The sequence below is a fragment of the Phoenix dactylifera genome, chromosome 1 (genome assembly GCF_051530095.1).
Source record: "Phoenix dactylifera cultivar Ajwa chromosome 1, Ajwa_hap1_PhDact_Kaust_v1.1, whole genome shotgun sequence".
NCBI lineage: Eukaryota > Viridiplantae > Streptophyta > Magnoliopsida > Arecales > Arecaceae > Phoenix > Phoenix dactylifera.
This window is the reverse complement of record NC_143190.1, coordinates 39258915-39281009: the sequence shown is the minus strand read 5'-3', so window position 1 is coordinate 39281009 and position 22095 is coordinate 39258915. Positions and strand designations below refer to the sequence as shown.

General features: G+C 39.9%; 3 protein-coding genes across 5 annotated transcripts; 2 read left to right on the top strand and 1 right to left on the bottom strand.

The window, feature by feature from the left end:
• The first annotated feature begins 363 nt into the window (after nucleotides 1-363).
• LOC103695912 (uncharacterized) lies at nucleotides 364-3954 on the top strand. Its single transcript, XM_008777358.6, has 2 exons — nucleotides 364-855; nucleotides 3737-3954. The coding sequence occupies exons 1-2, from the start codon at nucleotides 527-529 to the stop codon at nucleotides 3792-3794; spliced, it is 387 nt and encodes a 128-aa protein (XP_008775580.4). The 5' UTR covers nucleotides 364-526; the 3' UTR covers nucleotides 3795-3954.
• Nucleotides 3955-6128: 2174 nt separating this feature from the next.
• Nucleotides 6129-18346, bottom strand: LOC103695913 (uncharacterized). Its single transcript, XM_008777359.5, has 6 exons — nucleotides 18056-18346; nucleotides 16997-17915; nucleotides 16618-16805; nucleotides 7923-7959; nucleotides 7717-7784; nucleotides 6129-6946 (listed from the first exon to the last, which is right to left on the bottom strand). The coding sequence occupies exons 1-6, from the start codon at nucleotides 18157-18159 to the stop codon at nucleotides 6466-6468; spliced, it is 1797 nt and encodes a 598-aa protein (XP_008775581.3). The 5' UTR covers nucleotides 18160-18346; the 3' UTR covers nucleotides 6129-6465.
• Nucleotides 18347-20305: 1959 nt separating this feature from the next.
• On the top strand, nucleotides 20306-21172 carry DPMS2 (dolichol phosphate-mannose biosynthesis regulatory protein-like protein). Of its 3 annotated transcripts, none has more exons than XM_008777360.5 (3): nucleotides 20306-20427; nucleotides 20572-20692; nucleotides 20812-21172. In XM_008777360.5, exons 2-3 carry the CDS (start codon nucleotides 20603-20605, stop codon nucleotides 20962-20964), a joined length of 243 nt encoding a protein of 80 aa, XP_008775582.1. In that variant the 5' UTR covers nucleotides 20306-20427; nucleotides 20572-20602; the 3' UTR covers nucleotides 20965-21172. The 3 variants fall into 3 exon arrangements, with proteins under 3 accessions (XP_008775582.1, XP_088557001.1, XP_038981832.1); XM_088700875.1 differs by having other exon boundaries at nucleotides 20348-20427; nucleotides 20513-20692; XM_039125904.2 differs by lacking the exon at nucleotides 20306-20427 and having other exon boundaries at nucleotides 20461-20692.
• Nucleotides 21173-22095: the final 923 nt, after the last annotated feature.

Genomic DNA, 22095 nt, shown 5'->3' with positions numbered 1-22095 from the left:
GCTTGCAGATATTTCTGCAGTTGGCGACAAGGATATCTAACAAACACAATTACTTGATGGTCAACTTGCCAGCTTGGGAGCTCTACTTGGCCCCCAGCTGCCGTAAGGAAATTAAATTCAGGACAAGCCATGGCCTTAACATAACCCAGGAGTTGGCCAACTTGATTGCTCCTCATGATGCACGCTTTCTGGTCCAAAACGTCCGTTTTCGTTAGTTTCCTTGTCCTCATCTGCTTCTACGGACTAACATAAATTCGTAAGATTATTTTAATCCCGGCGACCACGTCCATTCTTTTGAATTCCCGAAATACCCTCATCAAGACACTGTGAGCGAGGGCATTTCGGTCATTCCATTCGTCAACAAGGTTGGCCGGGAGCTCGTTATGAAGAGAACCAAGACAACCGGGAGACGCCCATCTTCGTCTTTCTACTCGGCGATGATATCCTCTGTCCGCCACCGATGGTAGAGCTGTAAATATGCAGTAAAGTCCTGCCCCTGCGAGGAGAACAACGGAAGAGGGGACAGATGAGGCTTCTGGAGTTCGTTCCCTGCGGCCGTCCAGTCGCGCTACCGGAGGACTCTCCGCCGAGAACGCGGCGGACGGAGGAGAACGCGGAGGCACCGCCGCTCTCCCCGATGACCTGCGCCTACCCTGATAAGCGCCGGCGGAGACCCTCCCACGGGACGGCTTCGCCATCATGGCGGCCGTCGCTCGTCGCGATCTCCGAGGACGGCCCCCAGGCTGCGATGGCGCCGGTGGCTGCGAAGGGTGGGAGTGGGGGCGGTGCATCGCGGACGAGGAGTGCCAAATCAACGGGGAGGATTCTCCCTCGCAAGGAGCGAGGCGACTACTGGTAATCTCTCCCTCTCTCTCTCTCTCTTTCTCTGTGTGTGTGAACGGATAAGGAAGCCCGTGAGTAGGACGGCGGACCGTGCGCCCGTGTACTGGTGGTTCCGCCACGTGGCGCTACTGGACTTATCCAGGGGCGATGCCGCCGAGTAGGTGTTCCGGCTCCGGTAAACCAAAGCCTCAGCCTTGCGTCCCCATAGAAACACTACGCGGACATTCCCTGCGAGGAGTACATGACCGTGTGATCGGAATCGAGTGGTTGTCCATTATGATTCCATTTCACGGTCTTTTTCCCCCGTCAGAGATATCGTCGGAAATGAATCGTGTTTTTTTTTTTTTTCTCTCTTTCCCTTCCTTTTTTTTTTTTTTTACGTGGCGATTCGGCAAGCAGTGAGAGTTGTTTTACGCACCGTTCAACCGGCCATCTGTCTCTTTCGGTCTATTTTATTAAATTATTAGACCGGCGGGCGTTGCAACCCACCAGATGGCTACATGTACTGGAAGGAAAGGGGTCGAAGAACGCCACTTGCCTGGCTTAAGCTGGCATCGAGTGTTATTAGTACGAACAGCAAACAGCCGTATTCTACGAGTGGCAAAAGAGCAGATGCTCAGTAGAGAAAGGCCAAAAGGATGATCGCAGGAGAGGGATTATCGGGGTGTCAAAGGTGTGGGTGTATGCGGTATTCCATATGGGTGTTGTCACGCCCCCGCCTCTGCGAGGCACGTGAGGCACCTAGTGCCCACGTGGGGGCCATATAAGGGAAGAACACAGGACTCCCCTGTCAGATATTGTCCGGTTCTGGGGCTTCACGCAAGCGTCCTTCACCCCTCCCCGGTTTTGCTTTCCGCCCAAAACGCGTCTGCAGGATTAGGAGACACCCGCCTCATATGCGCAGGCTCTAGAACGAGTCTTTCCGATGTGGGACTATTGGGCCTCATACCCTTCCCACCATCGGACAAGAGCCGTCCTCGGCTCTGATACCAAATGTCACGCCCCCGCCTCTGCGAGGCACGTGAGGCACCTAGTGCCCACGTGGGGGCCACATGAGGGGAAAACACGGGGCTCCCCTGCCAGATATTGTCCGGTTCTGGGGCTTCACGCAAGCGTCCTTCACCCCTCCCCGGTTTTGTTTTCCTTCCAAAACGCGTCTGCAGGATTTGGAGTCACCCGCCTCATATGCCCAGGCTCTGGAACGAGTCTTTCCGATGTGGGACTATTGGGCCTCATACCCTTCCCACCATCAAACATAGGTGGGTTGAGCCCCGTGTTCTCCCCTCATATGGCCCCCACATGGGCACTAGGTGCCTCACGTGCCTCGCAGAGGCGGGGGCGTGACATTTGGTATCAGAGCCGAGGACGGCTCTTGTCCGATGGTGGAAAGAGTATGAGGCCCAATAGTCCCACATCGCAAAGACTCGTTCTAGAGCCTGGGCATATGAGGCGGGTGTCTCCTAATCCTGCAGACGCGTTTTGGAAGGAAACAAAATCGGGGAGGGGTGAAGGACGCTTGCGTGAAGCCCCAGAACCGGACAATATCTGGCAGGGAAGCCCCGTGTTTCCCCCTCATGTGGCCCCCACGTGGGCACTAGGTGCCTCACGTGCCTCGCAGAGGCGGGGGCGTGACATTTGGTATCAGAGCCGAGGACGGCTCTTGTCCGATGGTGGGAAGGGTATGAGGCCCAATAGTTCCACATCGGAAAGACTCGTTCTAGAGCCTGGGCATATGAGGCGGGTGTCTCCTAATCCTGCAGACGCGTTTTGGGCGGAAAGCAAAACCGGGGAGGGGTGAAGGACGCTTGCGTGAAGCCCCAGAACCGGACAATATCTGGCAGGGAAGCCCCGTGTTTCCCCCTCATGTGGCCCCCACGTGGGCACTAGGTGCCTCACATGCCTCGCAAAGGCGGGGGCGTGACATTTGGTATCAGAGCCGAGGACGGCTCTTGTCCGATGGTGGGAAGGGTATGAGGCCCAATAGTCCCACATCGGAAAGATTCGTTACAGAGCCTGGGCATATGAGGCGGGTGACTCCAAATCCTGCAGACGCGTTTTGGAAGGAAAGCAAAACCGGGGAGGGGTGAGGGACGCTTGCGTGAAGTCCCAGAACCGGACAATATCTGACAGCGGAGCCCCGTGTTTCCCCCTCATATGGCCCCCACGTGGGCACTAAGTGCCTCACGTGCCTCGCAGAGGCGGGAGCGTGACAGATGCCATGGCTGCAAGTTAACCTGGTCAATTGAACTAATCTGTCCATGTTATTGTTAGATCTGTCGTGGTTCAATATTGACTAATTAAAAGAGTACTAAATAGATTTATCAATCCAGATCTCTTCTCAATAGCTAAAACTTTTGAACTTAAGAGTCTGGAACAAATGGTATCAGGGTCGAGTTCATTATGTATCGCCATCTTTATTAGCTATGCAGGCTCTTTGTTAAGAGATATCCGCATCGAGGAGGATCCGGCAGGGTGGAAGAGTCTTCCTTTCTCAAGTTAAGAGTTAATAGGACGTCACGAGATTGGTTGGGCGAAGGAGATCAGTTATAGTCCCACATTGATTAACAAAAAAGTGCCACACGTGTTTACTTTTGGGCTAAAGTTGTTGGGCTGTGATTCCGTATTCCTATTTTTGCACACTCGGGCAGTAGATGGCTGAGGAATGATAATAATGGTGGCGGATTCAGAGTCCATGTAGAAATATATACTCAAAGCGGAGTGATAGTGGCTCCTCCAGATGTTGAAATCTATACAGTATAATTTGGCAGGCCAATCATCATCTTCAATTCAGCTATTGAAGTTATGTTTGGCATGATTACGTTTGTGGGATCGGTATAAAACTTCTCTGTCAAGTGAATAAAAAAAAACTCAAATAAAATTTTTGATTTTTCAGGCACCATGGAGTTTCCACAGTCGTGCCTGCATTGGCTCCGACTCCCTTCTTGTTCTGAAGCTCTCCACCAGTCTGTGCGAAGATTTAGAAGCAAGAAGTGTCATGCCATGTTGACGACGATGGAAAATTGTGATTTTATCTATTGTTTCACAGTAGTTGCAAATTTATAGTCCTCCTGTACATTGTTCCATTGTTTTAAAAGCCTATTTTTATTTATCTATTTGCTTATCATGTAATGTTGCTGGAATTCCTTGACGGCATGCATGATTTCAAACCCTTCAGTTCAGACGGCAGCATGGCTCGAGGGAGATGGAGAGTACTGCAGAATGAAGATTTAATTATTTTCAATCTCTTCTTTAGAATAATAAATTTGCCAAAATTGCTATAGTTTTTGACGGCTTAACATAATTACCTTCAGACCTCGAAAATACTAGTACGAATAACTGGCTTGAAGTGGAAATCATACGTTCAAGGTCAAACTAATGACTAAAGCTTTTCTTTGTCCATATGTCTGAGGAAAATCACCTTGGAAAATCAGTTTGACAAGAGATTTCTGTTTTTCTGTAGTTAGTAGACCACCAAACTATTATTAAACTAAACAAAGAGTGCATCTTGTGTCGCCTAGGAAGACTCGAGTGTGACGCATAAATGGGCTCAATGGAACAGATAAGTGACCATAAGTGCCTGAAGCTATTTTACATATTCAGTAACATAATGCTGAACAAAACCCTGCCATATTATGAGCAAATACATTATTCTGCACCATAAATGCCGCAGTAGCCTCTAGTGATGGTCAGCTAATCAAAAGACCAGGTGAAGAAAGCAGAACTAGCATCTATATTGATTTGCAAACATCAATGAAGAAGACAAGATACTACCAAAAAGGCTAATATCAACAAAATATTTCAAGCATGAATTCAGACAATGTGATGCAATGTTATCTGGTCATAGTTCAAACAATGATCTCCAGAAAAGAAACCTTCGAAGCATCTTGCAAATCATGAGCTCAAAAAGAAAAATATGAACAACGATATAGTCAATAAGCAACCAACAACAATGAAACAACAGCCATCTAATCATTTCAATGCTATGTGACCTGGTCAGTTCAAACGATTATCCCCAGACAAGAAATAAGCTCATGACTTGCAAGCTGCTTTGAAGGAGAACTAGCATGCATATTGATTTGCAAACATCAATGGAGAAGACAAGATACTACCAAAAAGGCTAATATCAACAAAATATTTCAAGCATGGATTCAGACAATGTGATGCAATGTTATCTGGTCACAGTTCAAACAATAATCTCCAGAAAAGAAACCTTCGAAGCATCTTGCAAATCATGAGCTCAAAAAGAAAAATATGAACCACGATACAGTCAATAGGCAACCAACAACAATGAAACAACAGCCATCTAATCATTTCAATGCTATGTGATCTGGTCAGTTCAAATGATTATCCCCAGACAAGAAATGAGCTCATGACTTGCAAGCTGCTTTGAGGGAGAACTAGCATGCACATTGATTTGCAAACATCAATGGAGAAGACAAGACACTACCAAAAAGGCTAATATCAACAAAATATTGCAAGCATGGATTCAGACAATGCGATGCAATGTTATCTGGTCACAGTTCAAATAATGATCCCCAGAAAAGAAACCTTCGAAGCATCTTGCAAATCATGAGCTCAAAAAGAAAAATATGAACCACGATACAGTCAATAGGCAACCAACAACAATGAAACAACAACCCTCTAATCATTTCAATGCTATGTGATTCTCCATTGATGTTTGCAAATCAATATGCATGCTAGTTCTCCTTCAAAGCAGCTTGCAAGTCATGAGCTCATTTCTTGTCTGGGGATAATCGTTTGAACTGACCAGATCACATAGCATTGAAATGATTAGATGGTTGTTGTTTCATTGTTGTTGGTTGCCTATTGACTGTATCGTAGTTTATATTTTTCTTTTTGAGCTCACGATTTGCAAGATGCTTCAAAGATTTCTTTTCTGGGGATCATTGTTTGAACTGTGACCAGATAACATTGCATCACATTGTCTGAATCCATGCTTGAAATATTTTGTTGATATTAGCCTTTTTGGTAGTGTCTTGTCTTCTACATTGCAAATCAATATGCATGCTAGTTCTCCTTCAAAGCAGCTTGCAAGTCATGAGCTCAAAAAAAAAAAAATATGAACCACGATACAGCCAATAGGCAACCAAAAACAACAGAAACAACAATCGTCCAACCATTTCAGGCTAGATGTTCTTCCAACCACCAGTGAGGCTAGATGTTCTTCCAACCACTAGTGTCATTGTGAACTGCTGAAATACCTCGTAGCCATTCCTTGCCAAATCATCGAGTTTAGGGTTTTGAATAATGTCAGCAATGCAGAATGATGTTCAAATTCCATCTATTAGTTTCACGAAGTTACAATCTCAGTTCAGCATTAGTTCTTATGAGATGCAACTGTGTCATCAAAAAAATCAAAGCCACAGATTGATTTCTTCATTAACCATCCCTCTTGGAAAAAAGATGTAAAAATTGATTCTCTGCCATTGATATAAGCTGCAGCACGGATGTTGCTAAGGCAATCCACCTAACCCCCCAGGTTAAGTAAAATAGAAAAAAATAAGACCAATAATATGTGAAGATAGAATACCAGCAGCCATGTTACCAGCATTTTGCAGTAGGAATGAATTCCCATTAGCCCATTCTCTGATTCAGAAGGGATCAGTAGCCATTAATCTGTCTTTGGGGGGACCGGGAGTAGAACACCTTGCTGTTGTCTGTCAACCGGGAAAAGGGCACCTGAGTCCGGCCAGGAAGGCTCCGTTGGCTAGTGAAGCGGTTCTCAGACCTGCCATCAGACACTGACTTTGAGAATGCTTGAGCAAGTTCCAATGCAGAGACTGCTTTCCCTAAGCGGGCCCCTGGGACATCAGGCTTTGGCTGTTCAACAGGTTTGCGCCAGGTGTCAGGCTCTGGGCGTGGTTGTTCCATTGGCTTTTCAATCTCTCTAGTTGCCCTCCGGTTCTCGTTCCTCCATGAACTCCTCTGCACATCCATTCTCTCAACATCAGCTCGATGGTCTTTCCTCTCAAAATCCCTTCCAGCCTTTTGCCCAAGCGTAAAGGTCTCAGTCCTTTCACCAAGCCGGACAGTAGGAGCAGGCTCCAGCTTCAGGTCAGTCTTCAGAAGGTCACTTTTAACTCTAAAAGACACCAGCAGACAAAGTTAGGATGCTGGATGAATTCTAACAATGGGATAAAGTACGAACTTTAGAAAAGTGACCAACTATATCAACTCCAAATTTAGCAACAATTTTTAAATTTAGGGTCATAATATTTAAGGAAAATACAAAAAGAACAGAAATGTTAGGCCACAACATTTTCAGGTGACAAAAAAAATAACATGCTTGAAGGATATAATCTGCAATGCATTTACTTCAAATTCAATAATAGAAAGACGCACAATGAAAGAACAAGAAATAGTAATAAAAGATAGAGAGCATTGACAGATTTTAACAAAATTATTTAAGGATACAAATATGAACCAGCATCTCAGACATGGCCATGCAAGTTAAATAAATATGGATTTAATAACAAAATTATTACATTAAAAAAATTTAAAAACTACAACTTTCTGAATCTTATTTGCTATTTCTACCATATATTTAGAGGAAATAGGTGTATCATATAAATTGCACTTATATCCATCTCGGCATTTCAGGTTAACCATTGATCCTCTAACCCATCAGTAAAGCAACATCCTAAGTCACAATATCTCATAGTAACCTTCTAGCCTCTACAACTATAACTGCAATGACCATTATGAGAAGTATATAGCAAGTAAGATGCTATTGTCCATTACTCCACAAAGCATTTCGTTTGTTCTCTGAACTGACAATGCATAGATCATTCAAATTAACCCAAAAAAAAAAAGATACATGCAGAGTATTTAGCCGTTGGAAAAAATCAATACCTATTAGCTGGTTCAGTCATGTCAAGATCATTAGGAGCAACGACATCAATCCCACGCTCCTTCAAAACCTACAATAGATCATCACGAGATATATATTCAAAAGAAAGCTCTCGGGAAAAGCAATAAATTTAGTGGGTGTGTGTAGATGCTGAGACATAGAAGAAGCTCTCTTTTCACCATTTCAAATATGGAGGGCAGAAACTTACAACTTCTCGTGGGCGGGCACCACCAAACACAGTTTGCCTACAGCAAGAAATAGATTACAAAATTGTTAAGAAGATGATTGACATTCTACATTTTCAAAAAGTCTTATTATAAGTCATTTGATTCACACTCCATGAGCCATTGAGCACAATACATGAATAGTGCATGCATGTATGCATACATGCATGTGTGTGTGTGTGTGTGTGAGAGAGAGAGAGAGAGATAGAGAGAGAGACAGATTAATGGCCTATTCTTGGTAAGTGTGAAAGTGTCAATAAGACATCTATAACAAGTTCTTTTAAGTTACAACTCATAACATATTAGAGCACATCGATCACAAAAGATTGCTACAATGGAAAACATTCACAATGAATGGCTAAAGGGGAAATGAAAATTTTAAATTTCGGTATATATCAGCATATACAGCAAAATTTAGGATTTTAGGAGCAATGTATGCACAAATTTGCATGCATAAATGATCAGCATAGTGTCATTTGAAAACACTATGGCACATGAATGAATGGACATATACATGCATGTGCGGCTGCAGATACCAACATAGTCATTGGTAAGAAATGCACAAAAAGGCACATCAAAAGTAAGAAGACAATAAAATAATCGCATCAATGGATACACATGAATAAATGAACACATGCATTTGGAGCAGCAGATAATGGCAATGTTATTAAGCCCTAAGAGACTAAAAAATTTAATCAATCTTCAAGTAACACATCAATTTCATAATTAAAAGAAACCCAAAATAACATCAGAAAGACCGGGACTCACCCGCACATGAAACAAGAAGAAACCATCATACATTCAAATTCATGATTTATCACCCGGTATGTCTTAGGCCTGGCTTTGAAAGGTTGCTTCTGAATTGAGTCAAATACAAGGAGGGGAATTCAGGTTAGCTATTTTCAGCATTTCCTTGTTTAAAATAAAACCCACCATAAGCCACTTTAAGGGATAAGTGTTTTTCTCATATTCAACAGCTTAACACGGTCAAGTCAGTGATTCCAAGATCAGATAAATTAAGTCATCAATATGCCAACAAATGAATGATTATCAAGTTCTTCAATCTCAAGTTAGTTAATCAATGGAAATAAGCAGGTTGAAGAATCAATAATCTATTACCAATTGTTATCAGACGATACCGCTTGCATCTAGACTACAATTGATTTACTCCAAAGATATAAGGATTTCACATGGGAGCCTAGATTGAAACTGCCTACAGGGATCGATAAGGACATACAAACAGAAGCTCTATAAATAAGACCAAAGATGTATTTGAAACTTCCTACCTCCGCAGAGAAGGATAACTTATCTATAAGATATACTATTGATAAATTTACAAAGTTGAGGGCCCTTATAGATTGGCACGAGGACATCCTTCATAATCTCAATTAACAAATTATCATTATGCACTTCCAAAGAATCTTATCTTTCATCATAGACTTGTTCCTCATCAAATTTAGAATTTTAAGCGACAATCTCTTCCTCAAATGAGAAACATTTACAAAAGATATCTTTTGTATCAAGTAAAGAATCTTTGGGAGAATACATTGTACTTCTGATATATGCAAACACACCAAGACACGTATAATGGTGAAAAGTAGAAAGGATGCACATCAAATTTCAGTTTGTCAAAAACTACATTGCAATGCATCATGATCATTAAATCCTCAGCCATCTCACTGAGAAACTACTCATCATCCTAATCCAATTCTTAAAATACTATGATACCCTTCAATTCCTATCCAGAATATTCACAATTACAAACTTCGTCATAAGCAGTGCTTACCCTGTGCATACCTAAAAATTGCAAATACTAGCAATGTGTGCTAGGTGATCTATGGATGAAGATCCAACAGACATTGTGAATCATACACCTTGATTCATGATACTTGGATCATCACAACTTATAAGGACTGTTTGATCCTATTTGGACCCACATAGGATGCACCATTGATACATATGAATAATGAATACAGGCACCTCGAGACAAACTGCTTCCTTACAATAGTTGATCTCTAGAAATTTCAGTTGTCCATCAGCATACCTCCATAAAACACAGCTCTCTACACACAGCAACCACTGACAGGGGCTATCAATCTCTTTTTACAAATATGGCCTTAGAAAATGAAGCTCAATAAGGTTGTCCTTAGATTTGCAACAAACTACTTCAAACTTGGATTTTGTCACAAAACCAACAATCTCATCATAACTTGTTACATTCCTCAAATCACAATCATGATCCATAAACTTACCCATTTTTAACACCATTATGCTTCATTCCCTTCCATAGATCATTAATCTTGTAATTCTGGCTGATAACTAACCATTTTCCTTTTGTTATCTTGCACTTAATGTCTGACACCATGATTTTCCGTCTTTTATGGAACAAAAAAGTAATTAATGCCAACAGTTATATCCCAATTATATTTTCGTTATGAAAAAATCCATCATACTTCCAATTTTCATAAATAATCCTAAAATGAAGCTAAAACACAATAGCATTCCTTCATGCCTCTAGGCCTTCATACATGGATGCATTTTTTCATGTATGATAATACATTGACTTGTCTGTTTATGTTACAGCATGAATCCAATCAACGTGTCATTATTGAAACAAAAAGTAATACAGTCAGGTAGTAATTACAAGGATGGGATCATGAGAACATTCATTTATAAATAAGAATGATGAAGACTAAAAGAGAGATTGCGACAATCAAACTCTCTTGATGAAATATCCTGCAAAAGATATCTTTTGTTGGTTTCCAAACACATATTGGAAATGTAATTAAATATCTGATACTTTCTATGTTAGAAGGTGCAAACGAGAAATAGATATTTAAAATTAGTCTTCGCATCCACTTTTTTTCCATGAAACAGTAAGGCAATCCACAACATTGTGCCTAAATCCTACACACTTAAATCATTAAAAAAAGTACATCGTTGAGGTTAAGCAAGATTCAACCATTTCTTCATGGTTTTACAATAAGAAAGGAAAGTATGATAAAAAGAACTGAATTTCATGGTTGATTGATTAGATAATGATCATGGTTGTCAATTACTTCCTGCTCAGGAGTATGCCAATGGCATTGAATATGGTGTTTGCAGGCCAATGGTTATTCCATTTATGAACACTCAACATTGATAACAAGCTTATCGATGTGGCTTAATTTTCTTTAGACTCTTTACTCTCCCAACTTTTTCTAAGCTTTGCACATAGCGTTACCTAGACAAGTGTACACTTCAGGATTCTGGAATTTGATGCTTTCAGCACTTGAATGTTATATGACACTGCACAACAAGGCCCTCCAAAAGTGAAGCGTCCTACATATATCATCTTGAAATGTCAATATAAGAAACAGCTTTTCGAGTGAGTTTCTAAAGACATTATTGAAACTAATTCACTTCAATACCTATTGCCAAACAATCAGCCCAAAGTGTCCAAGTTATTCTACTATTCATCTGCTTCTTCTTTTCTTTAATATTATCATGGCATGAATGTAAATTTTTTAAATAAAAGTGCAATTATCAACAATTTACTCCAGTTATTACCACTTTTTAACATGTTTACATTATTTTTATATATTGTATAAATCAAACATGCCTTTATGTTGTACTCATTGGAAACTGTAGATCCTCATAGACACCTTGTTAGCCGTACAAGTAACACCAGTTAGGCACGGTACAATTTCAAAGTTGACTTGCTCAAAATCAGTATCTTGCTAAAGGGCACTGCTTCTTAGCAATAAAAGAGATGTCTGGAAATGCTTAGGAAATTGACAAATCCTCCAATCAGCAACCAAATAAAACTAAGTTATTCTACCATTCATCTGTTTCTTCTTTTCTTCAATATTATCATGGCATGAATGTAAATTTTTTAAATAAAAAGTGCAATTATCAACAATTTACTCCAGCTATTACCACTTTTTAACATGTTTGCATTATTTTTATATATTGTATAATTCAAAAGTGCCTTTATGTTGGACTCATTGGAAACTGTAGATCCTCATAGACACCTTGTTAGCTGTATAAGTAACACTAGTTAGGCACGGTACAACTTCAAAGTTGACTTTGTTCACAATCAGTATTTTGCTAAAGGGCACTGCTTCTTAGCAATAAGAGAGATGTCTGGAAATGCTTAGGAAATTGTCAGATCCTCCAATCAGCAACCAAATAAATAATAACATTTGCACAGCCATACCTTTAACCTGACAATAATTTTAAAAAATAATAGCAATTTGACCATCTTTAACCAGATTTGCCGTCTCGGTACCGGATCCCGTACCGGTGCCACACTAGCACAGTGTCAGTACGGTACAGAATTTTTTAGCATACCGAGTGTTAGTACGTCATCCGTACCGAGTACGAATACTGAATCGGTACAGTACGCCCCGTACCATTCGGTTTGGGCTGGTACGGCGTACCTCGATCTTTAAAAGCAATTGTATGAAGTTGTTTATGAACAGCAATTTTCCTGATAGTATTTACTCAAGAGCTTTCTTCCACAAACAGTCCATACCATCATCAATTTTACAAGCAGCATTTAGAGAAAAGGTCAAGTCCATATTGTCCAATTGTTAAATCTCCAAACCTCTGAGTCTTATTTTGCAAGTTTTCTCCAAATTATAAGCTCATTTTCTCTATATGCTCTTTATGGACAGCCCACAAGTTTGTTAAGACACTTCTAAATTTAACTTTACTAGCCATTTGAAGAAGGAAATACAAAGACTAGGTTCTAACAAGTTCAAGGACTGCCACCACATGAAAAGGTGGAGTACGAAAGGGGCAAAGAAAGATAATCATGACAAAAGATGATTAAAATCTCAAGTTTTACTAGTATACCCTGAAAAATTCCCATGATTTGTCGAAAAAAACCAGATAACCATTGCAATTCTAGAGAGATAAAAGTGATCCCTAAATAGCAACTCTATCTAAAATCATGGTAGAATATTTGATGCGCCAAGGTGAGTTTTTTAATAAATGTAATTAATATTTACTAGATTAAAAGGTAACACCTTTATTAACATTACAAGAAAAGACCATAAATGAACCATATAAGTTCCAAGAACAATAGTCCTTACTAAGCACAACTACGTAGCGTCAAGGAAGTTGTTCCAGCACCCTTGGTTTAAAGAGTCAAAAATAAAGCAAGAAAACAAATGATAAGTGTTACTAGTTGTTGTTGCCAGTCCATTAGGAGAGAAAAATCAACACTACCTTTAGATGGCTTCGTCAATTCTTCATATAAATGCTGGTGACGATCATCTATCTTTGCTCCATGATGCTCACGAGAAGAATTTTATCTTATTAAACATCAAGGGCTCGTTTGGTTCGCGGGAAGCATTTTCCTTCCTAGGAATATGATTCCTGGGAAACAAATTCCTAAGAAGAGGATGCCTAGGAAAGTACTTTTGGCATGTTTGGTTGACCATGGGAAAGTGACAAATTTCCAAGGTGCTTATGTTTGGTTGGCCATCCACTTTCCTAGGAAAGTTATATATAATTCCTATTATGCCCTTAATAAAAATTAGGTTTTTAATACCTCTTTAATGCTTCTTTAATGCTGAAGGGACTTTTTGGGAAAAAGTAAAAATGGAGTGATTCCCGCCTCATGGGAAAGTAACTTTCCCATGTTTCTCATGGGAAAGACTTTCCCATGAAATGTGGGAATCACATTCCCATGGGAATACAACTTTCCCTTCTCTCTCCTTTGAAAACTCCAACCAAACAAGAGGCATCTCATTACTTTCCCGTTGACCACACTTTCCCCCCTTCTTTTCCCGCGAACCAAACGAGCCCCAAAAAGAAAAAAGATTCATCATTAGGATCCTTATGTTCTATCTTTCCAAATTGCCTGACAACTAAGGCAATTAGGTCTGGGAGGGTTTTTTTAAACTAAAACTTGCAAATCTCGAAGAATATTGACAACCCGTCCTTTAAGGTTCAGGTGGTATTCAAAATGATGCAACCATGAGGCTTTGTCAAGAGGTAAAGGGAAGCTTTACAGCCTCAAGTTCAAACAGCTAAGACCGCATTGTTTCTTCTACCCTCCTTTATCTTTAAAAACAAAAATCCCAACCGTCCGACATTACTTAGGCCCTGTTTGGGGGAGCTGTTAGTAGTAGAGCTGTTGGAAGTAGAGCTGTCTGAAGCAGAACGTTTATAAAAAGTTGTTTGCTGCTTGGTAACTACATTTATAAAGTGCTGTGGCACTTTAACATGTGTTTGGTAAACAAACTAAGAAAGTACTTTTGTGTGACAAAATGACCATAAAGGACATTATCAGTATTATATAACAGAGCATAATAAAATCTAATATGTATTAATACATAAATATATGATATAATATAATATTAATGTAATGTAATATAATATTATTATAATATAGTACTATAACATTATGTATTATAGAATAATAATTTAATATAATATTAAATTATTTAACATAACATATCAATGTATTATGATATAATGTAATATAATATTATATTTATAGTATAATACAATAATAAATATATAAAATATTATAATTATTAGTGTAAATTAATTTTTCATCCTTCTAATGACCATTTATCTCTCTAACAAATTTTCTGGCTAGGTGATAGAATTAGTTAAATAAATACTAATATTTTTATTTATTTATTTATATCAGATTATTTGCCACTCACTCATTATTTTTCTTTTTATTTATTTTATTTAGTTATTTATTTATTTATTATTTTATTTCGTTGAAATATCGAGGGGTCACCGGCCATGGGTGGTGGCCGGCATGGTGGCTGCCACCGTGGGCAGCCATGAGCTCCCAAAATAAAAAAAAAGAAAAAAAAAGAAGAGAAAGAAGGAACAGAAGCGACGGCGTTGAGAGGAAGAAGAAGATAAAGAGGGAGAGGGAGAGGGAGAGGATGGGTGAGAGAGGAAGAGGCGGGATGAGGGTTTTGGGAAAAAAAGTGAGATTTAAATGGGGGTATTTTAGTCAAAAAAACAGCTTCCCGACAAAGCTGAAAACAGTATTTTCGGAAAGCTCCAAATTGGAACTTCTCCCCAAAAGCTGTTTTTAGCTTCCCGCAAAAGCTGAAACAGTTTTCTGAAAATTTTACCAAACATTATTTTTTATCTAAAAGTACTTTTGGAGGGCCAGAAAGTACTTTTTGGCCCTCCAAAAGCTCCCCCAAACAGGGTCTTAGACCAGCCTTTTTTTTACATAGATCAAGCTATCAGAAATCAAATCTGAATTCACTAAGAATTCACTTGAACAGGTCCAATATCAGCCAGACAAACACATCCAGACAGTACTGTTATCAGTGTTCTGGAAAGATTATCAACATCATCAAGCTGCATCTTTATGCAATTATTTTATCTTTTAAGACACCAAAAGCATCAAGCTTCTTTTTGTAGAATGTGTGACATGTCCTTACACCAATGTCATTCTTCCTAAAATAGGGTGCAATAATTCAAAAGGCAGAGCAAATAATAACTCAAAAATCAAATTGACCTCCCACATACAATTTAATCCATATTCCAAAGTTAATAGCAAGAGATGAAGGACTAAACTACAGCTCTTCAAATTGAATATGTTTTAGCACTTTCCTAATAGATCCCAAGGCAGCTTCCTTGTGTTTCAATAACATCCACTCAAGTCACAGACCTTTATATATCGAAAGCAGTCTCCATATTAATTTTCTAGGCACAGCTTTATTCATAGTTCTCAGTTTCAGGATTCTCCTCCAAACTCCTTAAGCACATAATCTCTCATTGTTCTGAGGCATTTCCATACTGAGAGTTCCATATCAAAGTTTATGCAGCTGATAAAAGAAGCTAGAAAGGAGATATTCAGTAAGGAAATGTCATGGAGCAAAGCATTTGTCTGTACCAACTTACTGCATAAAGAGTACATTACCTATCCAACCTTCAAGTCTCATGTTAACTCTCTAGCCCAGCAGTTTAGCTTAGCAAGTGTAAAGAGAAGCCCAGATAGGCGATGGAAGTCCACGATACAGCAAATTGGTTGAAAATCCGTATAATTTTGTATAAGGCTGATTCAACAATTGGGGATTCAACATATTTTGCATTTAAAAAAAATGATTTTAGAGTATCAGAATAATATTTTGATGTACTTCAATCACCCTAGCATAGTAATACATTGATATATTGTGAGGATTCGTGCAGGCATGTGTTTAGTCCCGCATCAGCTATGCACTAGGTAAATCTTAGGTACTTATATAGGATCAAGAAACCACATAATACCTTCTGACTAGCCTTTTTAGGTGAGGCTCTAGGTTGTTACAAATATCGTCAACCTTCATAAATTGAATGCTAGTCACTCTTTTGCCATTTATCCTTCCTATCTAAAATCCTTAGCCACTTGAAGCTGATTTAAATCATCAACTTGAGAACCTTAAAGGACATGAGAAAGCAGGTTAAGGAAAATCAATTTCTATGTTTCAAGATCCTATCAACTTTTCAAGATACTTGTGCCATAAGATAGATATTTACAAGATAAAGAAAGAATTTCTATTGGCAGAATCATCCTAAGTTTTACTTAATCGCCAATGTTAAGATCATTGTGCATCGAAATAACAAGAACCCTCAGTAGCTGGAAAAGACACCATCCATGACTACAAAAACAAGTGAGCACAATGAAGAACAACATAAGATGACAAAGAAAAAAGCAAGATTTCTAACCTCTCTCTTTCAGCACTTTCATCTGACTGCTCAACAGGCAGGGAGCGGGGTTTTAAGTTCAGTCTTGGACGTTCAACAGCCCGACTCTCAGAATCAGCCCCAGCGGAGCCCGGTTTCGGTGGATTTGTAGTTACATGCATTTCATGAGCACTTTCAACCTGCACAGAGCTCACAGGTGGCTGATATCCCTGCATGATTGACCAGATAACAGGCATTGTTCTTCAAAAAAAGAAATCCAGCATCCTAAAAGAGCCGATTTATTGAATGATAGGAGGAAGTAAGCAACTCCAATTTTATTCAGATTCCATCCAAAAAAGGGCACCAGGAAGTGGGTAATTTACCAAGCAACCATTTTTAAAGGATTGAAACAACAGAATACCTGCTTGTCATCAATTCCCTGTGTCTCAGAGGAAGGCTCCAACGGCTTGGTCCTTGGGAGTAGCTTCAGCTTCGGACGCTCCAATACTTCCACCGGTCCTTGCTGATGCAACTGCGATCCACTGAATCGCCCCTCATTGGACACTGGACGAGCCCTTTCATTACATAAGTTTGCGGCGTTCCTTTCCTTCACCTCTGGATAGACTGGAGATCTCACCCGCTCCCGGTCCCGAGCCCCATCAGTATAAAAACCAGGTAAAGTTCTCTCCTTGGCTTCAGGGTATGCCATGGACCTTATCCTCTCCCTCTCGTCGTCCCAATCCCCGTCATCAACGATGCGAACGCTGTCACCGAACCTCCGATCCAAAACTTCTGTCTCCTGAAATCTGATGACCTCCACCTCAGGCGGCTTTGACTGCCATCGGCCCGATGAGACCTTCTCGACCGCACTGGCCTGCGCGAGCCTCGAGGCGGACCACATCGTGGTGGTGGAATGGGCGGGCAGCGGCTCGCTCCCAGGCTCCTTCCTCGCAGCCCAAGCATTCGGAGCGGGACCAACGGTGTTGCCGGAGGAAGGGGGAAACCCAGAGACAGGGGACGGTTGGGTCACCGGGCTCGAGATCGGGCGCTTCTGGTCGGATCTGGCGGCGGCCGGCGGGGCGGGGCGGGCGGGGTCGGCGGTGGTGAAGCGGCGGGGGGCGGAGGAGGCGTCGAAGGGCTTGCGCTCGTCCTCGTCGAAGTGGCGACCGATGTGGGCGGGATGGGAAAGAAACGCGGGCGGCCGCTCGTCGAACGCCCGGGAGCCGCTGCCAGTGGCGCCGCCGGCAGATCCGGGGCGGGGGCGGTGGTGGTCGGCCCTCGCGGCGGCGCCAATCGCGGCGGGGCCCCAAGCGCCGGGCCGATCCGGAGGCCTCACGGAGCTGCAAGAAAAAAGAGAAAAAAAAAAGGATCAAAGGATTAGGGTTTGGGGAATTGGAAATCTAGGGTTTAGGGGAAGAGAGAGCGTTCCAAGAAGGGCTCAGGGTAAGGACGGGTAATTATGTAAGGGGGAGAAGAGTACACGCCGGGGGCGGAGGGGAGGGGGAGTTCGGAGGGGATGGATCCGCCGTGGAAGTCTTTGAGCGTCATCGTCGTCGATCCGCTGAAAGATTTCTTCTTTGACATTTTTCTTTCTTGTTTGCCTTCCCCTTCCCCTCTTCCTCTCTGATTTTTTTTTGGTTTTAAAAACCCTTTTTTGTTCTTCCTCTTCTTCCCGGCTCTGGGCAGAGAGGAACGGAAGAGGGGGCGGACTCAGAGGCGGTCGGGACGAGGTCTTGAGCTTTTTGAGGACGACGGAGATGCCCCTGAGATGCCAAATTTCATGAAGTTACGCCTATAGCCTTTGTCGTGTCCGTTCTGGCTTAAAAGAACCGGGCTGGAAATAAAATCGGGAAAAAAAACCATATGATTTTTATTTGTATGGAGTTTATTTTTTTCCCCCTAAATCCATCAAAAAGCCTGGGAGTGATATGTATTTTTCATGTGCTTTGTAGCAGAAAAAGGATGCAAAATTCAATGTCAGGTGAAGATTTTTGAGCAAATATTAGGAAAGATAGAATTATCTAAAAGCATTTTTAGCAGTCCACAGAATGGTTGAGGTAAACAATTTGTTAAAATGAATTATAAATCCAGGTTTGAAATTTTTAGGCAGTGAAAAACAAATTTTTGTGAATGATGGACATCCAAAAAGATTTTGTTATTTCAGATGACTTAGAGAAAATGATGTGAAGATGATTTCACGAAGAGGCAGCAAATTGAATGAACTAACAATGCTATTAATACGACAATATATGGGACTAAATTCTATTTTGGGTAGAATGTGGTACCCTATTTTTTTCCCGAAAAAAGTGAGCTCAGACTTGAACCCTAGATTTGGACCGATGCCCTCTCCTTCTCTAGCATCTCAGCCCCCTTGATTGAAAAATGGGCACAAATTGTGAAGTTATTTTTTCAGCACATTTATTCCATAATGTGAATTTATCTTGCCTTTAAAGTTGGAAATTTGTCAAAAAAAAGAGAGAAAAGAACTAGATGGAAAGATATATCTCAAATATCTACCATCAAAGTTGGATTACATGCTGGCTACCCCACTCTAGATTATCTAATCTTGACTCATATTTAATGGAAAGAGTAAAATTTTAGCAAATTTAAAGAATTAGATCGTTAAGTTGGGTTTGTTTTGAAGAACCTTGATATGTCAAACCATGAATTGAACCAACTCAATATTTTAATAAATATATTATTAGAATACAGTAGTATGCAATGCTACAATGACATAAATATCGATTCAGGGCATACACAACAAAGATGACTATTATTTTTTATCTCTGTTTTTATTGCTTTGATCAATTTGATGGAATGAAATTTTTATTATCTTATGTTCATTTTAACTATACTTAAAATCAACTTGGTGAGGCATTACTTTCTATGAGATTGATTTGGAGTCTAGATACTCATAACATTGGTAAGGGTGATTACATCTACCGGTGTAGACCCTCGCCACCATGATTTTGTAGGTCTGAAGTTAATCTCATTTTTCTTTGCTAATGCTTCAATACTTAGTCAAGTGTTAGAGTAGCTGTAGATGAAACTCTTCAGACCCAATGGCTATTAGAATTGTTTTATGGCTGCCCCCACGTCTTGTCTCCTTTCCAGTATCAAAAACAACAATAAAAAAAAATTTGTAGCGTATATATCCTTATAAATATTGAAATTTGCATGAATACCGTTATAAAATAAATATTTATATACATACTATTATAAAATACTTATTTGTGTGTATACTCTTTATTTTTCCTTTTTCTTGCATATGTGCCCATACCATCTAACACTGTCAAGAAATTAATGGTTTAAAATTAAAAATGACTGAAATATCCTTAATGTATAGATATGCAAAAAAAATATTTATAAGGGTATATATGCAAACAATACTTTGCAAGGATAATCATGTAATTTCACACATATAGGAGGGTTTATATAAAAAAATTCTAATTTTATTTTTTTTATTTCAATCTATTTTAACACTCGTTAAGAGTATTTTCATCATTTTAATTTTAAACCTCTAACTTCTTAACGATGGCATGGGTAGATATGCCAAAAAAAAAAATGATATACATACAAAATAAATGTTTAGTGAGGAAATATAAGTAAATATTAATTTTAAAATAATATTTATACAAAGGTTAATATTTAGGAGGGTGTGTTTGTAAAAAAAATAAAAAAAAAAAATTCATTCTGTACTTGATGCACAATGGGCTCAGAAGGTTGAAATTAATTGAATAGCTGAAGCCGGCGCAGCCCAACGGGTTGTGTTCCAAAATCGGGAGATCCCATCTCTGTTTCCTGCATCGCGACGTTGGCCTGGAAAAGAGAACGGCTTCGTCTCTCTCTAAGGTTCTTTTCTCTCTCTCCGCGGCTCTCTTCCTCCTCGTTTATATACAAACGTTCCGGATAAATGGTTTTATATCTTCTCATTTAGATATTTTTCTCTCCTTTATTTTTTCTTTCTTTGGTGTCTGTGATTTTTTTTTTAAGTAGTTAGGGCACAAATCCGATACGGATAAAGGTGATGGAGTTGGCGGACAAGGCGGTAGGGTTCTTGCTATCAGCCATCAGCCTGTCGATATTCACCTATTATACGTTCTGGGTCATCGTTCTGGTTCGTTTTTTCGTTACCTTCCTCTCTGTGTTTCGATTCGTTTTGGGGGTCTCTTGATCTCTTGGAAGACCCAGTCGATTGATTTTTGCGGGGTTTGGGTGTGCGATTTTTTCTTGCAGCCGTTTGTGGAGAGCGATCACTTTATACACCGATACTTCTTGCCCCAAGAATATGCCATCCTGATACCCGTGTTTGCCGGGATCGCGCTTCTCAGCTTCTTGAGCGTGTTTGTTGGGTATGTCATGCTCAAATCGAAGAAGAAATCCGCTTGATTTATGCTTCTTGTTTTTAGCTTTCATCGTTTGTAGAGTCGAATGCTAATTTAAATCGGAAATTCGGTTGGTGAGGTTAAGGATCTTGTTTTTTCTTCTTCTTTTTTTTAAATTTTTCTAACATGGTGTTACATTTTTAAAATTGCATCATTTTATTCCACAACTCTTATTTACTTGATGGTGAATGGACATCACAGGCATGATCTAACTCCTCTTCTCGTATTTTCTCTGGAAACAAATAGTAACTTAAGCATGTTGTTGTTTTTTGTTAGGATAATAGACAGAGGAGGCTATAGGTATTTCTTTACGGTATGAATGAGAAAGGATGATATTGTGGAATGAAATACCCATTGAATGCTTAAAAGTGTCGTACACTTAAAAAAAGAAAAGGAAAAAAAAATAAAGAAAAGGTATAATTGTGTGTTTATGTGTTGGAACTTTGGGTTGGGGGGTGGGGTTGGTTTACGCTGATTATTTGCTGAATCAAAGTCACATCAAAATGTGTTTGTTTTCTGATAACACCTTATAGGCTACCTTTCTGGTAAACTGGCTTCTCAACCTGATTAACTTGTATTCCATATGTCTTGATAAGGGAGGCAAACGGCAACCTGGCCTTTATTGCTATTTTAATTAGAAATATCGCCGCAAGGAAATGGCTGTTTCTTACATCAGGGCAGAGATACAACTATGAGGAAATGTTTGTATCCACTATGTTTCAAACTAATCTATTTATGTATTATGTTGGAACACTTTTTCTTTTCTAAATTTCTGATCTTTTGCTATCTGCGTTATCATAGCCTGTGGAAGGATGCGAAGTCTTATTCTTACACTAACATGAAGAAAACATATGATAAACTAATAAACTGTGCTGAGAGGTAATTTGATGGCTGCAAGAAATTAAGAATGAATGGCGTAGATAAGCAATTTGTTGAAGTTGTAGATGAGCATAAAGGATACATTGAAGATTATCATGGACGCTTGTGCTGGACAAATGATAAATATCAGGATTATTTGCTGCAGAACAGTTGAATTTTCCATCATGGTGGACCTAATTCAAGGTTTGGCACTATACTCAAATTTCTTTACACTAGGCAATAAATTAATTGCAGTAGATATTCAAGAAGTTTACCG